Source organism: Liolophura sinensis, chromosome 7, assembly GCF_032854445.1.
Source record: "Liolophura sinensis isolate JHLJ2023 chromosome 7, CUHK_Ljap_v2, whole genome shotgun sequence".
NCBI classification, from domain to species: domain Eukaryota; kingdom Metazoa; phylum Mollusca; class Polyplacophora; order Chitonida; family Chitonidae; genus Liolophura; species Liolophura sinensis.
This window is the reverse complement of record NC_088301.1, coordinates 48,922,307-48,943,820: the sequence shown is the minus strand read 5'-3', so window position 1 is coordinate 48,943,820 and position 21,514 is coordinate 48,922,307. Positions and strand designations below refer to the sequence as shown.

Sequence of the window (21,514 nt, the reverse complement as noted above, 5' to 3'; positions counted from 1 at the left end):
CTCCATATTGAAGTGTAAAGGAGCACTGATTGAATAATACTGCCACAGAGACATTTTAATCTGTTGATACACTGTAAATTTCTGCACTGTTATTTTGCACCTAGTTGAAATATATCAGAATGTTATCTCATCTGGATAGAACTAAAAACTTTTTGCCAAGTGTTACTACCCACTTCCCTGGAAGTTACCAGGGTAACATAATGCTATTCACTTCCAGCCACCAAAGCTCAAAAAATGGTGGTCATGCTAGGTTGATTTTTTGATACGTTCGAGAAAAGTGCAAGCTGCACGTGCATGAATGTGTGGCATGGTACCACATGAAAGTTAGGAGATTTGTATTTTTCGGATTGAAGTTGACAAAGTTACTACATAGATATTCAGGAAAAGTCGATGCACTCGTGTAACCTGAAGGATATTGGTATAGCCCTTCGACAACCACTGCTCTGTCGGACACCGCAAGCATTCCCACTTAAAGCTGGAGCTATTTCTCGGCAGAGTGCTGATGTGCTAAATTTCTCAATAGCCGAACAATCACTGCTTTATATGCAGACAACTTTATGATGAATGCCCTATTCCTCAACCTTTCCGCATATGGGAGAGCAACTTTCAGTGCAGTTTATGCACTTTTATAAATTTATTTTGGAAACAAAACTACATTGATTGGATAGACCAATTTCAGGTATTCACAAAAAAATAATTTTATCAATCTGCACAAAATAATGCCTTCAGAATATGCTTGAAATGAATAAACACATAGTAAACATGCAAAAGGGTTGAACAATGACAGTGATCTCTATCTTCTCTGGATAACTGCACGAAAACCATTCTTTCATGCATGAACAACAGTCTGTACATCACGTACGAAATTTTGTCAGCTACTTGCCAAGGCTGGTGGTTTACCCCTGCTGTACTTTTGAATGTCAGTCAATCACTGGTATTTTAAAATTGTTGATAGTCTTATTGCTGAACTAGTCATTCCTGATTATGACACCAGCTTTGGGATGCTGACCAACACAATGAAAAGACATGCACATTAAATCTTTCTCGGACAATATTTTGTGGCTCACTGTTCTTGGGATTTCACACCAGGTGAAAGTTGAAGGGGACGCAAAAATTTTTGCTTCACTTTCCTCTGAAACTTCAAACTCAAAACATTGTTGTGAAACTCTTTTCAGTTGGATATCACCATACATGTATCTTCCAAAAAGACTGCATGTTCACTTTTCATGTATGTTTAAATTTTAACCTTCTGTATCAATTTTTAATGTACAGTTGTATTTGGTAATAAGTCAGCCCATTTCACTATACAGGCAGCTGTTTCCCAATTTATATACCAAAATATGAAGATGTTCCATCGGACAATGAACTGGAGTTTTCAACAACTTTATTGAACCGTAAGTTATCTTTCATATCATAATGAATAACATGTTAAGTTCATCAGGCTGAACAGTTGAAGCTACAAATATTACAGTTTGTTTGAGGCTGTACTGCTCAGCCCACAAAAACAAACACACGCATACCTGGCATTATACAAGTAACTGTTGATAGGCTAATGGATATCTAACAAGTGCCTCCCTTTCACTGTGCAACTCCCTCACCTTTCTCATAACTTCACTCAGAGCAGCAAAACTTAATGTACACATTTCCCTTGGATGATGAGAATAATACAAACAACTGTAATCATAAAACAGTTCCATGTTTTAAAATCTAGTGAGAAGACTCAAAACTCAACAAATCAGTTGCTGCTTAATTAATTAAGACCATAGCATAACGATAAGAGCTTTACTTAATGAACCACTCACAACAAAGCCTAGAAATGTTATGATTATGTTGGCCACAAGATTAACAATTGACAACCTTATATTTAAATTTGGCCTGACAGTGACCTATAATAAATCCAGGCTTTCGGAAATGCATGTTCAATACATGTACATGTATCACCCAACATATATCTTGCATTTCACCACCTAACAGGCTTTTACTTAAATCTGCCAAATTCATTGAACAATTTTGCAACCAAATTTAAAATGTTCACTTAAGATGAGAAAAACGTAACATTTCAAATGGTCATGCAACACAGAGAAATAACACAATACTGATTGTATCACACTAGCTACACATGTACCTCAATCATCAAACAAATTTTTTTTTTTGTGCTTTATAATATTTCTGAATAAAAACATGAATAACACCTTATGTAATTTTGGGGGACTGAATTAAATAAAAAACAAAATGGAACTTGAAACAACATGTATATTCCACTTTTAACATTTGAAGAGTTATTCCCCTTGACTTTCTGTGACCAGACTATGGCAGCAGTTAAAAAATGGAATTGCGCATCTCTCAAAATAAGTTACATGAACCAATAAATAAATGCAGAAGCGTGATTCAATGGAGATATTTGACTAGAGCTATGCAGAGCCTGATAGTTAAGGTTAAGGCTTGTCAAAATAATACACATGGTGTACTTGTTATGATAAGCTGAATGTCTTTGTTTCACCTGAAGGCACATTAGGAAATAAGTACACAGAGTTGTTTGGTTTGCTAATGGGAATATCAAATTAACAGCTAAATGTACATCATCTTTAAAGCAAATAGCATTGACAAACTGCCAGAGAAAAAACTGACTGGTCATCATATCTGAATACTGTCGAAGTGTTATGAAGTGAGATTTCACACTATGGCTCTTTCATTTTTTAAGTAAGTAAAGCATGATTGCTTCCCGTGTTAAGTGCTGAATAACTACATTGCCTCTTGCAACTCCTCCCATTTATACACGTTTACTTGTTTCAGCCATAACAGCCTCATAGCCAAGATGTGTCTCGAAAAACACTGATTCTTCATTTGCATTGATGAGTGTTATTAAATGTAATATTTCAATAACAGTCCGAAATACGAAAATTTTAAAAAAGGCTCATTTACCTTTTTTTTTCAACAAAACAGATGGATTCATTCTCATCACATGCACTTTTATAAAACATGAACGACCGGTATTCCGATATATAGGTTAGCACTGTAACCCATTGCAAGACGGTTCCATTTGAAGCACAAACTGAAATCTATGAGTTGCAAAACTCAAATGCAAACAAAGTATTGATCAAAATGGAGTGAGAGTTACTTTATATGGCAATTGAACAGAGTAAATGTAAAGGATACACTAGGCCCATTATGTCTAAAAACAAATTCCTTCTGATATTAACATTAAGTACATTGTATAGGAGTTTGTGTGTTACTCTCACACAAACTAAAATCATTTAGTAATCACGATATTAGCCTTGATTGGTAATTTAAATTACCAGAAGAACAAAGTATATGTATGCCTCTGCTGTAATCATCACACCTGGCATTGAATCAAAAGGAAAAAAAAAACATGATACATCTGTATCTGATTAAAGTGAAATCTCCCTCCAAGACTTCTTTGAAAGGCAACTCCATGTCACTCAGTACGTCTTCCATAACCCATAGAATGTGTCCTTGGAGAATCTGGTAGTTGGGGGCGAAAAGAATAAGTTTCAAAGAAACCTTCATTTCACACATGCACACACACACAGATCTAAAATATATAGAACGTTTAAACAACTTTGGTAGACAAGTAGTGTATTATACAAGAAATAGGTACATTATACAAACATCTTCCCTTTTTTTTTCAAGTATTAACTGATTACGTCATTGCATAATCCATGGTGATGGGGTGTACAAGTGCTGTGCTTTCAAGGTCATCTATCCTCAGCAGTACATCAGAAAAAGAGGATGTACAGCACAATCTGTAGAATCTGTGACAGGGATCATCTATATGTAATTGATATAACATCTTATCCGAGGACAAGACTATCCACAAAACATGAAATCCATATCGTAGGCAGTAAGTTAGTCTCATGACCTCTATTCTCCAGCAAGTTCACTCACTAAGAACGCTGACTTTGCTCCTTGCGCTCTTTTCGAATTTCTTTCATCCTTTGCTGAATAATTCTCTTCATAACCTTGTACTTATACTGTAACTGGGCAACACACTCGCCTTCTTCCTTGTCCAAAATACGCATGAAGTTCTGCAACTCTGGCTGGCTGAATGCATTCCACTGAAACAGAAAACAAACCTATAAGGTCACCTAATCAAATGTTCATATCGATGCACATAGTCCATAATATTCACAATACAAGTAAAATACAGCCGGGTCCCAACCATCAAGCCTAAGCCCGTTCTGGCCGGAGGATATGAAGACGGTCGGCTCATGGTCAGCATACAACATGCTGACCATGCACCTTCATACACGTCCTGTGACGGCATCCTCCTGACATCATACGCGGACCCACGTCAGACCATCCGCAAACACTGAGCCCATGATCATCAAATGTTTTAAAACTAAATACAAACCGATTTCCTTTAAACCGTCATGCCTCTCATGAACACTGTGATGTCTCACAGCATATTTACTTGCACATAAATTTGAATTTTAATAGCTTACTGTTTAGGAAACTGTCCTCTTGAAAACAGAGGATTCAAGTTTGTACCCGGCTTCTCAAGTATACGATATTTTGTATATAACATTAGTTCATTAATTATTAAAAAACAAACCTACTTAAAGGCATTTCTTTACTGACAAATATACGTATATGCAACACATGGCTTTCTTTGAAATCTGTGCTGTACATGATGATGTTTCAGAACTTGGAAACGGACTCCAGCTTATCAGTTAGTAAATTTACCACAGTTTCACTTTGGATACAAAATTACGCAGGAATATGCGACACCGGTGTGTGTGATGTGTAGTAGCCCGCACGCTTATATACAACAAAAGGTGTTTTCATAAACCTATATTGAAAATGTATACATGATGAGTCGTATATCAGTAAATCACACAAGGGCTACAATTTATAAAATTCAAACCACGGACACGTATAAAGGTATGCAGGTTAATGGTTTTCCCATTAATCTCATGTCCCTTAATTGTACACCCAATTTCACAATGGTCAATCCTATTGTTTATTAATTTTTATAAGCACAAAAGTATAAGTCTGCACACAACAAGCGCAATCATATGTAGCCTTCATATACACTTAAGCGTGAACAAATGCGATGTAGGCCTATGTATATATGTATCCTGAATCTCCCGGGCTATAAAATGTAGTACATACTTTGAAAATATTTCTCTACCCACCAATGTATAAATCATAAAAATACACCAAAGAAAGTAAAAATCAAAACCTGAGATTTTTGGTACCGGTAAAAAAAATCCATTAGCACAATTTCAATCCAGTTTTTGCCGTTACATTAGAATAGCCCAAATAATTAACTTTCACAAAATATCATCCTTGTCAATGTTATGTGTAAATTCAGCAATAAAGTCACAAAATTTATACAGCTGATCAATTAACTTAAGAATCATTTTAACAATTTAAATAGTACTGGTACGAAACTTGATTGCGCGAATAATACAATGTCTACAGTGTGTGTCTCACCCCTTTCACACAGCCAAAATTTAAACCTCATCAAATCAGAGCTGGCTTAAATCGAAGCCAGTTGTAAAAATGCTTGCATTCACACGACCATATGGCCAGGCCAGTTTTAAGCCAGTTCAGAAATTTGCCTAGTCACACTTCAGCCAATTTAGTAATTATGGAGTGATCCCCACTTCCACATACCCGGGCCATTTAATCCAGTTACCGTTCACACAGCACAGATAAACCAGCTCAAGCTCTGAAACCGGCTTAAAGCCACATTGCTAGATGGGACAAACAACCCGGATTAAGTGCCCCTACTTTGCATTCACACGGGCGACGTCAAACTGGCTCAAAGCCACTTTAAACCAGCTTGACTCTGCCTGTGTGAACAGGCTATCGGATGTCGTTACATCAAAGTCGCAAGCGCATTAATGTCGTAAAATGATACGCTGACCATACACAGATTGTAAGCAGAGAATGACGGCTTGTCTGATCAGGGTCTGGCCACAGTGGGCGTATTGTGGGTACACAGACCATCCAACCACAATGGGTGTAGGACTGATGGTTAGGATCCGGCTGTACTGTATTTGCATATTTAACTTATACACTTTTATTTCATGCTGGCTTCAAAGCTTTTACTATATATCAATAAACAATTAAATGATAAACAACAACCCCAAAAGACAGCTGGCTGCATGTGTATTGATGTAAAATAAATTTGATATTACTGGCACAGACAAGCATCTCCATGAATGAGATAAACAGTTGATTTGCACATTTTTGATATCCTATCCTATCCTATAACATGGGTCATTCAACTAAAGAGGGGCTATGATGACGCCAACTTTTTACGGACTGTCATCCCTGTTACTTACCTCTATTTCACCTGTCTCATTCTCCTGCAGAACCAGGCGATGTTTCTTAAGGTCCTCTGATCCCCAGTTGAGGCACACTTGGAGAGGAAAGTCTTTGTCACCCACACGCCATAGCTTTACTGGAAACCGAGACAAGAAACTTTATTGTTCAGATACATCTATACATCAGATACATCATCTACAACAGACCAGTGCTATATGTTCCCCGGCTTTCTCGTCTACATTTTATGAAGTCAAGAACCTCATATGTAAATAGTTACTGTCTTTCTTGCTCGTTTAAGGGCTATAAGATGGAAAATCTGATACACAAGTCCTGGCACATTTTGTACCAGTAGAGACAAAAATGTCTTTCTATGTCTTAAATGGCAGAAAAAGCAGTAGTTGCTGGTATGCTTCCACAGAAGAGATATCAACATAACTGAAGCATTCTAAGTTGGTCCATCATGCAAATGAATACTTTCATCTTACAGTGCATTGGTGTGCAGTGCATTACAGTGAATTTGCGAATTTGAAAAGGTAAGTATCTGAATGGAAAACACTGTCAGTTTACCTAGTTCTAGTAGCCAGACACTTGCACATCGCTCAGATCAAAGCAGAAAAAGAAATCATATAAAAGCATCTTGATATATGTAGTATCTTCAGTGACTTGATGAAGATTGTCTTTCCTCAGTCAACATTACAGTAACAATAAAACTTACTGAATTACTGGTTAATTATCAGCCAGAACAAAAATAATTCAGCCCTTAGTTATTTCATCAAATAATTAATTTCTATAAGTGTAGGATGCCTTAATAAATCTGAACCAAACCACCCCACTGGGGTCGGACTTCTCACCTATCTTCCCGTTCTCCAGTTCTTGAGCATACATAGCAAACTTCCTTGGGTTATCCAGTATCTTGTACTTCTTCAATAAAGCAGTGACCACTTCCTTTGTTGTGTTCTCACTGAAAACACAATGATGATAAATGCTTTAGATGTTTACGAAAAAAAAGACAATGATTTGGAGACAAATGATCATGAAATGCATCTTAATCACCAACAGTTGACAATGAAAAACAATTTCTCTACCAATAATCAAAAAAGCAGCCAGCCAAACATTAGGGAGTACTTTTTAATTACAGTGGAAATTAGCTTTCATTGTACTTGCCTGGCATGCAGTATGCTTTTTCTGGTTGGTGAGCAATATTGATAAGTGTCAGCATGTGAACTATGATACTTGTAATAAAGCTTATCTGTGGACGTGAGTTACATATGCTGACATTTCGGCATTAACTACACCTTTAACAGAGGCAAACAGAAATCTAAGATTGAGGTTCAAAGGGACATCAATTTGGGACAGAACTGTTTCCTTCTTACATAATTCCCTTTGAAACAGTGTGTTGATATAAAACTTTGACAAGTCAGTAAATGTATGCTTCTGAACTATACACACGAAAAAACACATTTCTAAATCATTGGTCTTTGCTATATAATAAATTAGATTTCAATAACTCTGTAAATATTTACTTGTCCTTATTTATTGTTTAAGGTTGTTTTGTACATGTACTGTTGTTGTGTTCAACTTTTCCTTTCTTGTAAATATCCACATGAAATGAACTGATGCAATACCTGTACAGATATTCTATATTTCTTCCTGAATCATGTACCCCATCTCATTTGAAGGCAATCGTTTAATTTCGAAACATAAAAAATCTCATGTCCACAGATCATCTTTATACAAAAATGCAAGTGGAAAAGTAAAGATTTGGCCATGCACTGAGGAACAAATATAAATGTAGTCCCAAAATATTTCTATTTCACAAATACACTGACTTGAATGGCCAATTTAATACCATCAACCAACATTGTACAGCATTTAAAAAGAAGACAATATTCCTAAAACACAAGACAAGCTGGCTAATTCTTGAAAACTAGAGTTGCAGAATTCTGTAACCCTGCTCCAGGGACAATAGAGGTATCTGAAGTCTTGTATGAATTTTATAGCCATCACTATTCAGACACATAAAGCTGACATCGTCACAAAATACCAACCCAACTTCACCAATTTCACAAGAAAATCTCATTCTTAGCTATGATAAATATGGTAAATGACCCAAAAGTTGACCAGTTTGCTCGATTCTAATAGTTTCATTGATCTCTGAAAGGTGTTTTTCAGGTTTGTTTTAACAGAAGGCAGGATGATGTCTTACAGGAGACCTGTCAGTTTAAGCACCAAAAGTATTATCTTCGTACATTAATTTGTGTCTCTAAATGTATTTAGGGGGCAAAATTTGAAAATGGGGGTGGGAGTGGGGGGAATATCAGTAGTTTTAAAAAAAAAAACTAAATTCGAATTGTGCATGAGGCATCATTATTACATGCGCAAGGAATCTTTCTTGGTTACCTGGTCACATGAATCTGTTTGATGGTATCCCGAGGCATGTAAAAGGATATGGACATGGTGTTCTGTTCTACAATGTGCTCTTTGGTCAACACTTCGTAGATTGATGGTGGGCGAGCACCCAGAGACATTGTTATTGGTCGAATAGATTTAAGGTCACTCTGATAAAACCCTGGGAATGCAAACTGTCACCAATCTGGAAGTAAAAAAGTGTTTACATTGCGTCAAGATATTGCCAAAGCAAAATCCACTCAGAGAATTTAAATTTTAATGAAACCGTTTCACTCTTTTATGCTTTCGCCTAGCAAACAACATAAATATAATTCAGTTGACTGTCAACTGGTAGCTACATTTGAATTTATACAAGCATCCGGATCCTTGGCTCCCTTTTCAACACTGATTCTTCAGCTTATGCTTCGGTTTGAAGAATACAATGTACCATGTTTTTTGTGTTTTTTTTTTTTATTACAATTTTGTGCATGTTCAGTCATAGACTTACAAAACAGAAGAAAGAGCTTGGTGATTGATCGCAGTATGCATCAATGAGTTTTCTCAGCTCCTCTCGTTTGATGGAATCGGGGTCGAGTCTGTGCCGAGATCTGTCTCTGTAAGGTGTCGGCTTTGGATGCCACCTGACCTGTACCCGGAATCTGTGTCCTCCTACAGCCAATCAAAATGCACCACCAATAACACATTTGATTATGAATATTGATCAACGGTGTCTTAACGAAGAATGAAAACATCTGTAGAAGTTTCAAACAAATTACACAGTGAAGTTCACATATAACTTGATCCTTGATGTCAGAAAAAAGAAGCAACATTTACATTTCTGAAATATTCCCAAGGTAAATGTAACGATTATACATATACATGTAAATGTCGTCTATATACAAAAAAAAATGGACTTTGATCACTCATTTGGAAAATGACATATCTTATACACAGAAGTCTAGATACATATATAACAACCCAACGAATCAATGAAATGGGTGAACAAATCTAAGGGTAAACTTAAACTTCGTTCTTCAAAAGAATAAAACTTGAGACATGCAAATGTTTTAATGGAGTATTTTGGAGGTGGTCGGCGTGGGGAGATGCTTTTAAAAGAAACATGTACTGATCATCTTTAAAAGTGTATCATGTTTCACAGTAACATTCAAAGCGGGTTGGACTTTGCACTGCTTCAACTCACATTTTGTGAGCTTTCTGGTGACTGAGAGGCATCGTAATCAGACTGAAATGTTTGACAGTTGTACATCTCTGAGAGTGACGTCTCTGCTGAATGCTCGTCCACATCCTGTGTAGAGCCATTGCTACCTTCGGACACAGCTGTACAGTCTAATGTCACAAGGGGGCGACAGCGGTGGTGGCATGTGTACTGACAATCTGCAATCACCAAAAGAGAACTACATATCAATCCCGCACAAAATGTACACATAAAAAAAAGACACCTACACACATCACAAAACTTGAAACCAAAAGGTACTTAAAATCTAACACCAGAGATACAGAAAAAATCTTCTCCACTGTTAAACAAACTTTGTAGGTGTATTATTATAATATCTATAACATATTTCACACGTATGGGTGCTAAATGACGGCACTTTATATACCATACGCTACAGGTCACATACAATGCAAATGTATGTAGATTTTGACTAACCTATACTGGATGTCTGGACCCTGAAGACTATTTTACATAAAAATGCTTTAATATCAGGTTAAAATGGACAATTAAAAAGATCATTTCAATAATAAGAGAGAAAAGGTTTTTAACAGAGGATCCACAGAAAACAAGATTTGATTTTGCCAATCTTGTTTTTTCATGAAATGCACATATAACCAAACAGCACAAATTTACTCCTTGTGATTCATTGACTTTTTTCTATTTTAAATTTCATGCCTATAATAATATTATTTTGATAAACATGAATGTACAAACATAATCATAATTAGCTTTTCATTCATTATGGAGTCAGTGCTGATAATACTTGCACATGTATTAAATTACAGTTCTTTCTGTTTGACATATCAAATTACTTACTCATGAAGACTTAATCAGTATCAGAAAACAAAAAGAAAAAACCTCTTTATTTCATGACCCTTTCAGATTTTTTTTAAATACCAAGAATGTGTCACGTAAGTTCAGGTAAATACAAGACATTAAGACTGCCATAATGAAATCAGACTGAGGTTGTGCAATGCATTATTAAAACACCAAAATTAGAACTACTAGGAAGGGTTAATCGTTATATATAGATATAGATATGTGCTTGTAGTGGACTACTGCAGGATGAACTGGCACGCGCGCAAGAGCAACAACAGTGCAGTATTTCATTTTCGAAAAATGCACAACAATAATCATGTTTGTCTACCTTGTCTAGCTTATACATCTAACAACCTAAACCTTTCAAATAAAACAACTTTCTTTTTTGTTTCAACAAGATAATGCCTAAAAGCCATGCATGAAACACTTAATCCCATGAAAAATTTTGCGGTAATACTTGGTATAAATTGTATTTACATCTATACCTTGGATCTTTTACCTCTCTTAGAAGGATTGCTGGCTAAATGTATCTGCTGTACACCTACATCATTCACTTTATGCATTTGATCTACAAACTTGCATTTCAGTTTGAAAACAAGAGGAAATTTGCAGCATGAGAAAAAAAGTAATGCATGCCCTTTCAATGTACAAATACTTGTACACACATACCGGCAGTTGTAAATTTCTGTTCCCCAACCATACAGTTGTAATTCTACAGCTAGTTGTTGTCTGTGAATGCTATTAATAGATGTGAGAAAAAAAATACACATCAAAATGATATTAAATTATAAACAATATACTTGTATGTGGCACAAGGCACAAACAACAAATTTATAATGCTTCTGACTCTGATAATTATAATAATATATTCCTACAATTAAGACTTACTTTATCTATAAGAACTATAAGTGAACAAATGGTTTTATAAAGTTTTCTTTGAATGAATGAATGATTATGGCTTAATCTAACTTTGGCAATATTTAGTCATTTCCTGGTGAAAGTTTTCTCTAAAGGTAGCTGGACTATTAAATGTTCATGGATCGGAAGATGAAAGAAGACAAAAAAAGATAGATACCACAAGTTCCTATATCTTACACAAAAGTTATATCTTACACAACCTTACATGCTTGCACAGATGAACATGCAATGAAGCTTCAAGTGGCTGCGTTAAATAAGAAAGTGAACTCTTGAACAGAAATGTACTGAACTGCACAGATGTCCTAATCACTGTTTCCACTTAAATGTTGACTATAAAAATGCACTTTCAGAACTAGTCCTTAAAATGATGATTTGTTGCAAATACATAAGTTCTGCTGATAACAAATTCAACTTCACAAAAAATGTGGCCCAAAAAGATGGATGAATCAATCAAAACGAAGCCAAATATGTTACTTGAAAAAAGGTAAACTTCAGGTGAAACACAGTGTTCAAAGTCTTTTTGATAGTGCTTATTATGACTGATTTTCATAACAATAATGACAGACGTCACATGCCCCAGGCATGTTACATTTCTTCAGGTTTTAGCTATCATGGTTGCCGTAGGGCATATTAGATTTTTTAAGGGTTGCCCTAAGGCAAGCAATGGAAAAACATAATTTTGAACTCTGCAGACTCTTTGTTGACAGAGTTATGGTTTTTACTGAATGCATAGTAAAAATGAGAATGGCTCCTTAGAATCTACCTTTTACAAAAAAAAAAAAACCCCACAGATCTCATGCACACGCAAAAAAAAAAAGAGAATTAAAAATAGTGTTCCAGTGTATATATGTAAATTTAGGAGCTTACTGTCGAGTGTTATTTGTTCAGAATTTGTGCAGTGACTGACGCCAGTCTGTGCTTTTCATGCATATTGACTTTTCATGTAACCCATTAAAATTTTGATTAAAGATAATGCTGCAAGATGGAAAAGCCACCTTACATTAATTAAATGTATTGATTTTTTGATTTTTTTATTTGATTGGTGTTATATGCTGTACTCAAGAATATTTCACTTATACGACGGCAACCAGCATCATGGTGGGAGGAAACCAGGCAGAGCCACGATCATGCGCAGGTTGCTGGCAGACCATCCCACGTACGGCCGGAGAGGAAGACAGCATGAGCTGGACTTGAACTCGACAGCATTGGTGAAAGGCTCCTAGGTCATTTTGCTGCACTAGAGCGCTAACCAACTGAGCCACAACCCTATTGATTGATTTTTTATCTATGGTATTCAGCACCAAGCATGTTTTTGTCATGGGTAGAGTTTGATATACTAATACTTTCACTTTCAAAGTTCTACACAGGTTCATTCAGGTGTAAAAAAAGTTTACAATCTGGCCTCTGGACTGATTTTGTTCCGATATGTTCTTTATAAATGTGGCATTTCCTATACTATAAAATGTGTCGTAAAAAAATATAAGCCACAATGTCACCTGTACCTTTTCTTTGCAACCCACAGCCTATCCTACAAACCTTCAGCACAGATGCATCACTTACAATTCCATTTTTACTAAGCAAAAACCACAGGCATTTCCATGGCTAAGGTAGACAAAACTTCCTCTCCTTCAATGCCCAATGCACTCAAATCAATTTAAATTAAGACTTTAGTATGATTGAATATGTGCTTTATATTTTACATAGCAATGATCAAAGCTATTTCGAGACTTCAGTTTCATTTCAGAAAGTTTTCCTTAAGTCAAGCTGATTTCAGCAGTTTTGTATTATATACAGGAACTTAAAAGCGTACAATGACACATAGTGAAATCACGTGTGGGACTAGAACTACACATAGAGTTTGGCACGCAGACAAGGTGACCTCCCTACTTTTAGCATGCAACCCTTGCTTTCATTTCCTCACCTATCAATTCAATCCACTCCGGTTCAGTCTGACAAACAGATAATAGCACTCCGGATTCTACCTATCCTCTGTGTACATGTACAAGCACAGTCACAGTGAATCAGACCTCCCTACTAAACAATGCAAGATTACCCAGTGACCTTTCCTATACAACCCTTTAGGTACACCAGTGAGATTGAGATCAGTGTTTTACCTGTACAAACCACATCTTGTTATTACCTCAATATAACCATTTAACACAGTTGTCCTCATAGCCTAGGAAAATAGTGCAAGTTCTATTTTTCTGTGTGAAAATATAGCTTTCCTTTTAACGCCCCACCGATTCACAAAATGTGAACTACACAGTCAAGTACATAGCTTGGTGCCATCCACCTGTATGACCCTTCCTACTTTACCTTGAGCAAAACATACATGTATATATATTTATACATGTAAATTTTTTTTCGCCTATATCCTTGTAATCTGTGAACACCCACGCTAATCTCTCAAATATCTGTGGCTTATCTCATATTAAGCTATTAGAAAAATTCTTCAGCCAAACTACCGGTAATAGCGTTAAGAAATATAGAGCTGAAAATTTAAGACATCCCCAGCAAAATTCATTAATCTACATATGCAGGCTTTATTTTATAAAAAGCTCTGATGCACTTTATACATAATCTGAATTTGATTCATCATGTTTGGCAACAATGGTTGTGGGTTTTCCCTCATTCTGCCTGGTTTCCTGTGACCATAATGCTGAACACCATCGTCCTAAGTGAAACATTCTTTAGTAGAGTGTAAAACACCAATCAAATAAATAATTAATTATAACAAGTGTACAAAATCTCATCTATTTTGAGACAGGTATATGCGCAATGCCCATAGCAAATTTGAAAAGCCACATGTAACAGTATGAGGTGTATGATTGCTTGACATCCAGAGGGGTTAAATCCAAGTCAAACGAAATCAATTCGTCTGCACATTCAAGCCTATTTATATCAAAATATTATCTTGCTGTATAACAGAAATATATTCTCAGTTAAAAGTGCAGAGTACACATGAACGTTCATGAGATTTTAACCCTTGTCCAGTAACCTTGAAAAGGCCAATTTAACATGCAAATTAGTGGACCAATGCCTGTATGTATTACATAAATGTACAGTAGGTCTCCTGTTAACAGGACAGTAATAAAAATAGATGTGTAAAGCAGAAAGTATTTATAGAAGTATGTGAATGTGTAGATGTATGTTATTGTAATTTTTCAACTGTGTCACATGGTAACATATTGTAGTTATGAACTTGACCTTGGAATAAAGATGTAGTCTTGTAATTTTTAAAATCTTACCTGTGTGATACTGATAGATTAAAACTTTATATTAAATACAAAATTGGAGACTTATTCAGCATGTACAGAAATTTCAGATCTTGCTGAAGCAGGTTCTATTTGCAACCAAGAAACCCTCTTTCCTAGTAAACAACTTGTTCAGGTGCTACATGTACTTTTACTTGTGCTCTTCAACTAACTCAATCACTATCCCAGTAAAAGACTTGCGTAAATGTATATCAACTGCACCATGCTTACAGCCAATGCAAAGAAAGCAGAAAAAACAATGGCCAAACATGGTTTGAAGCTTTATCTACATCTTATCAATTTTTACACAAACTAAATTGAAAATTTAACTAAAATGAAATGTGTCAAGTTGTCAAAACTTGGATTATATAACAAGTCTGATATGAAGAGAAATGAAGATAACGTGTGCAATGAATAGAATGATGATTGCCACAGAAGCAGTAAGAGCTGCATAGTATATGAACTTAAAATAACACATTACCACAGCCAAACTATGCAAGGTAAACTATTCAAAACTAAAAAAAAAAACACATTTTGTTTGACCAACTGTATGTAAAATATACCATGTATAGAATCTCATTGGATACACACACTATCAAAATGTACAGACTGTCAAGGTGCCACCTGCTATTGTCTCATTCCAGCGAGCTATTAAAAAATTATCACTTTAGACATACACTTGCTCCCCAACCACTAATGAGAAAAAGCCCACTACCACGACAGCTGAATTTAAATTTAAGTTTGTATGTACGGATAATGTCAATAGTTCGTATGTATGTACTTGTATATTACAGAATACACGCTCAGATATTCCATAATTAAAATATAAACAGGCACACTTCTATTTATCAATATTTTGCTAACAGTTCATTGTTTTGTACTGTTTTTATGTAGTAATAAAACACCATGAAATAATGCCTTTGCAGGTATTGAGCTAATACCTTTCTGAACAGCAACCATCTTGTCTGGTCTGATAGTTATATGTAAAAATGTTTTCCCTACAACCTGAATACAATCCACATATCTTGACCACTACCTGTAAGATGTATTTCTATATTTTTTTAACACAGACTTACCGTTTACTACTGGATTATGGCAATTCTGTGAAAGACATTTGGCACAAGCAATTTTCTGAGGCACTTTAGGGTTGTATACAGAGTAGTCACTTCTGGACCTTCTTTGTCCATAATCCTTTGGGCCAACATCGGAATAAGGGTTATATAAGTAATCCTCTAATGCATCTTCGACTTGGTTTTGAAAATACTCAGCAGACCTTCGCTTTAATCCCTCACTCCCAGGGATTCTGTCCAATCTTATATTGGGGTATGTCCCACCCATGTGTATTTCAGAATCTGATGAGTGTCTGGAATACACTGTTGGTAAATGTGTAGCCAGTTTTGATGGCCTGTACTTGCCAAAGCTATATTGGTTGTGACGCTGACTAAAATCTGTGCTCCCATGATAAATTTCCCTGTATATATCCTCATTACTGCTTCCATCTCCTTCAGAACAATCATAAAAATCTGCCTCTGAGACACTTGACGAATTATCACCCACAGAGCCTTTGGCATGATCTCTGGAACTGTATTTTTTCCCCAAATGAGAGTAATCACAAAAGCTGTCGGAATACCGTGACTTTCCTGCTTCCTTTGACACTGCACAGCCTTTCTCCGTCTTACTTTCCTTGTATGCAGTGGTTTCATGACAGTCACTGGCATCGCAAGAGTGGCGATATACATTGGGACCCGACTTTCTGTCAGTCTGTGCCTCCTCGGCAGACTCTGAATAGTTGTATGCTTGACTTCTGGACGTAGTGTTTGCCTTTTTATCTACTCCCTTGTATTCGTATTTAGATGATTCAGATGAATCCGTTGAAAAACTGCTCCTGTTCAATTTTGATGCCCGACTATCATTTGAAACTTTCTCAGACAACTTTTCTGAGAAGTCCTGTGATTGACTTCTAGATGTAGTCCTCGCCGTTGATTTCTGATCACAACCATTGTACTTAAATTTAGAATTTTCAGTCAAACTTTCACTTTTCCTATTGCTATTTGACTTCCGACTGCTATCAGTGCTTTCATTTGACAAAGATTCTGAGAAGTCGTAAGAATGACTTCTAGAAGTTTTGTTCGACTTCTTATCATGAGCACTGAATTCATATTTTGAATCATTTGATGTGTTGGAAGAGTGAACCTGGGACTTGAAATCCTGTCTGTCCTTATGAGTTTCCTGAGACACATTTTCTGAAAAATCATGCAATTCATTTCTTGTAAAGGCACTTGATTTCTTATCACTGCTGGTATAATTCAAATCATTTGATAAATCAAATGATTGGCTTTTAGAGCTAAACTTCTTTGAATCAGAAGTTTCTTCTGACACTTTGGAAAAATCATATGACTGTGATCTGTTACAAACGTTTGAAGCAGTCTTTTGGTTTTGCCTATTAAACTGCTCCTCTGACTTCTCAAATATGTCCTGAGAATGGCTCCTCGTGCTAGACTTGCGATTCGCACTGCTGTAACTATGATCAGTTGCCTTTGAAAAATCACTGGATCGATTTTTAGAATTAGAATTGAACATCTCTTCATTTGTGGTGTTTTGGCTATTTTGTGAAAAGTCATAGGATTGACTTCTTGAGTGGGATTTTGGATTCCACTCTTTACCCTCTGAGAAATCTTGTTCACTTCGATCATCATAATCACAGGAATGACTTTTCACATTTGGCTTACATTTTCGGTTTTGCATCACAAAATCATAGCTTGGTGGATCTGGAATTGGCTGACTTCTTCCAGGTCCAGCGGGATACGCAGAGTTTGATTCCCTGGAAAGTTTACCAGAGTTGCATTCTGGAAAATCTCGACAAGTGTAATACTGACTATCATCACTAGAGCTTTGTTGCTTAAATTGTCTTAAATCTTCAGGCCTTTCTTGTCTTGCATTATTCTTTTCGGAAGCTGTCGAGAAACTTTGGTGACGATCTCCATGGCAACGGTTATTCAGTGCTTCATCTTTTGGAAAGCTCTGTTTTGCATTGGCATTATCTGTTTTTGCCTTCCTATCACAGCTGGCATTAATATCACTACGCAAATCACACCATGAGCGCCTGTTAAAATCATCCAGAGCTCTTGAGCGTCTCTGCATGACCTTAAAATTAGCAAATTCTTCCTCAAACTCTTGGAAGTCCTCATCATTGTCAAAAAAGTCAGAGAAAGTTTCATCTCTGTCTGCTCCGCGACGAACTCCGCCATCTTCAGACAGACGCGGGTCACCACGGCTACGACGCTTTTTTAACTCGTCAAAGTCATAGAACCGATGGTGTTTGAAATCATCAAACACCCTTTCAAACTCCTTGAAGTTTTCATCACTATTGAAGAACTCCATTAACATATGTTCAGGGGAGCTGCAGTTCTGGTTTCCAAACTCCTCACAGGTATCTTCTTTCAGCTTCCAGAAGTCTCTCAGGTCTTGTTTAAACTCCTCAAAGTCATTCTCATCACGAAATCCACTCACCAAATGCTTAAATTTATCCGACTTCTTCAACTGTTCATAGTCTAACTTGAGGAGCTCCTGTGAGAAGAGCCTGCGTCGGTAGCTGCTACTGCTGCTAGCAGAAGAGAATAGCTTAAATTCCCCGGATTTGTGACTATAGTAACCGCTATCTTCCATAATAAGTCAGCCAGCACAGCCAGTAAACATCCAATAGACTCATTGAACGGGCCACATAGAGTGCCCTTGATAAACAAAGTGGAGGAAAAGTTTTGCTGTAGCTGGGTTGGTTCTGACCTGTTACCTATAGGGATGAGTGTGTTACTGCATCCCACATGTGCTGGCGGTGTATCCCCCAGCGCATCTTGGCTGCCTAATAGTCGCTGGTAGAGCAGACTTCCAGGTCTTCAGATCAGGAGAAGCTCCCCAAAATAGCCCAGAAAAACTAGGGGGCTCAGAGAAATCTGAGATCTGGAGAGGTAATCATGGGCACCCCATAGGACAAACCAAGACAGATAGCACACGCTGTAGCTGGCAAGAGAACTTCTCAACTTGTAGGTACTCAGGCTCTATCTACATCTCTTATACAGTGTGTTAGGCCTACCTCCATCTCACAGCTGAGGGACTTGAAGGCAGACTGCAGCAAGCTGTCTACATGAGCTGATAACCTCACTCAAGTCTAATGTACATGTACACGTACGCTCCACTGCAATATATAGGTAGACTGGCACATGTGTTGGGTTATCCTAAGGACTGTTGTAAGCTGACACACCGCAGGAGACAGACCTGTCATCCACTGCATTAACCATGAGCCTAGTATTATCGTCACACATGTAGGGCCCTCTCCCTATCACAAGTCATGTGTCTTGGTTGTGACGCTCAACCGTTGACCCCATGTGACCAGGTACAGTCTATAAACACAACAGCCACTGACTCACTCAATCTTAATTCCGGGTATTAATACACAGGTAATAATCTTGATTATCAGATGGGGTCAACCGGAACCCCGAAACTCACTTAGCACCTGGCCCATTCCTGCAAGGTGAACAAAAGCCTAAGGTAACTCTCAAATGAACACAAAGGACAATATGATTGTCTGAGCCAGACAACACACACTGGTTGATAATTTGTAGACACCTGCCAAATCACATTAACAGGTGAAAAAACATGATGTGGGTGTACAGAACTAGAACAACCACCTTCTCTGAACTTCACAAATCTATTTCATGAAAAAACTGCATGTATAACTTGTGGCATAAGATCACTTGTTTTTGAGCAGCCAATGAGCCTATAACCATCTTCATGACAGTTAAAAGTTGTACTAAGCACACTGACATTAGAATTTTGTGACCGGTGTAAGAGAAGTTCACATATAAGGACATGCTGTGTCAATGAACCAGAAAAAAAAAACACGAACAATCAAAACCCACACACTAGGACGGTCTTACAACTGGGTTATTCAGAGCTTTAAATAATAAAAACTCTCTCTGTATACATACTATTCCCTCTGAAGATTGGGGTTAAGGGAACTGATTATTCCCAGACCCACTTGTGATCACAACCATGACCAATGAGTTGTGAAGATAAGCAAAGATACAATGAATGAACCTACTCAGGTAAGCAAAGTCAGTGAGGCAGTGTGGAGTGAGGTTCAATTTCAGCCACACTCTATGAAGAAGAGGCATAAATGAATGGTCTAGTCATTCCCTGGTACCAGTAAAGACATGAATTCAATCACTATCCTGACTGTACAAGCAAATAAATGTCACAAAAGATTTTTGGTGCTGAAAATTACCTTTTCCCGTAGAATATCGCACCATGTTCCAGGCAAACCTCAAAACACCTTTCTAAAATCAACAGAACTCTCAGAATCAGGAAAAACTGGCAAGCAGTCATGGATGAAATTTATGGCCATTTACGTTATATTCAAGGAATGTGTAAATAATAAATATACAAACTTACACAGTCTACAATAACAAGAAGTGGTTAGATTTTTTGACTTATCATTGCTTGTGGCATCATAATGGTTGACCTGAGGGGACACACTAAATGTAATTACTAGGTGTATGGTACACCTTCAGTCTAGTTTTTAAGAACAAACAATTCACTGAACCACCTACAAGAAAGCTAGCCTATTTATTCATTACTTCAATAAATAATGTGAGACCACATATACATGTACATGTTATTGTACCAATTTTAGGTCAATAACCCAGTAAAGGTAAGTTTATAAATACATGTATGTAACAGGAAGATATGACAATCTGATATGTGATTGAAATCCTCGGTTTTGGCCTGTTGGAGTTAGAAATGTTATAAGATAACAAGTGTTATTTTAGGACATTTCCCGTCATAAATTGTGAACCTCTTGGGCAATAAACTGTGCAATATATTGAGTTTTCAAACTTCGACATATACAAGTCCAAATTCACTTTATGGGAATTCGCCCCAGACCATACTTTCATACATCATTGTTTGCAATGTAAACTACCTTGTAAATCATTTCACATGTATCTTGTTTTTTGCAAACTTATCAATACAATATACTACATAATTTCTAAAATAATACACTGCAAAAATAAAAAAATACTGATTTACAGTGTCCATGGATGTGTTACCAGCTTCCAAAGAAGTTTTACAACAGATATTTTAGAACATCCCAGTGGGTGCAAAGTTGGATTTTCTCCTAAAAATACAGGCACAACTTCAAGAAGACAGCAATCAGATGCAAACAAAATAAAACTTTAATCCCCTTAAGCAAACACACAATGAAGTACAAGTCCCACATACCCTAATTCTTTTAAAATTTGGGACGGATATTACCAGAGTAGAATATTACATTTCTTTACTAGCCTTTTAGAAAAGTAAAGATATGAGTATGTTGTTCATTAGATGGTCTAACCATGTTAGAAAAAAAGAAACTCAATATTCCTGCTAGAATTACATATATATTGGCTAGGGTACATTGTAACCAAGTGTAAAATCGTGTTATATATACCTTAATCTGGCAGACATAGAGTAAAACACGAAAATACTCTTAATTTTTTTTGTAAAATACCAGGGTATGAAAACCACAAAAACATCATGTCTGTTATATGTATGCTTCAAAAACTTA

At 36.6% G+C, this 21,514-nt stretch overlaps 1 protein-coding gene across 1 annotated transcript; it reads right to left on the bottom strand.

Annotated features, from left to right (window-relative positions):
- Positions 1 to 2,859: 2,859 nt before the first annotated feature.
- LOC135470992 (serine-rich adhesin for platelets-like) lies at positions 2,860 to 19,035 on the bottom strand. Its single transcript, XM_064750041.1, has 6 exons — positions 15,990 to 19,035; positions 9,887 to 10,080; positions 8,698 to 8,879; positions 7,149 to 7,258; positions 6,315 to 6,433; positions 2,860 to 4,076 (listed from the first exon to the last, which is right to left on the bottom strand). Exons 1-6 carry the CDS (start codon positions 18,577 to 18,579, stop codon positions 3,906 to 3,908), a joined length of 3,366 nt encoding a protein of 1,121 aa, XP_064606111.1. The 5' UTR covers positions 18,580 to 19,035; the 3' UTR covers positions 2,860 to 3,905.
- Between the last annotated feature and the right edge of the window lie 2,479 nt (positions 19,036 to 21,514).

What these genes read in the sequence shown, in the direction of transcription:
- LOC135470992 (XM_064750041.1), bottom strand. Translation starts at nt 18,579, where the DNA reads ATGGAAGATAGCGGTTACTATAGTCACAAATCCGGGGAATTTAAGCTA. An exon ending in AAACAGATTCATGTGACCAG is followed by an intron (nt 7,259 to 8,697) that starts GTAACCAAGAAA and finishes TTGTGTTTTCAG; the next exon opens with TGAGAACACAACAAAGGAAG. An exon ending in ACTGGAGAACGGGAAGATAG is followed by an intron (nt 6,434 to 7,148) that starts GTGAGAAGTCCG and finishes CTCGGTTTCCAG; the next exon opens with TAAAGCTATGGCGTGTGGGT.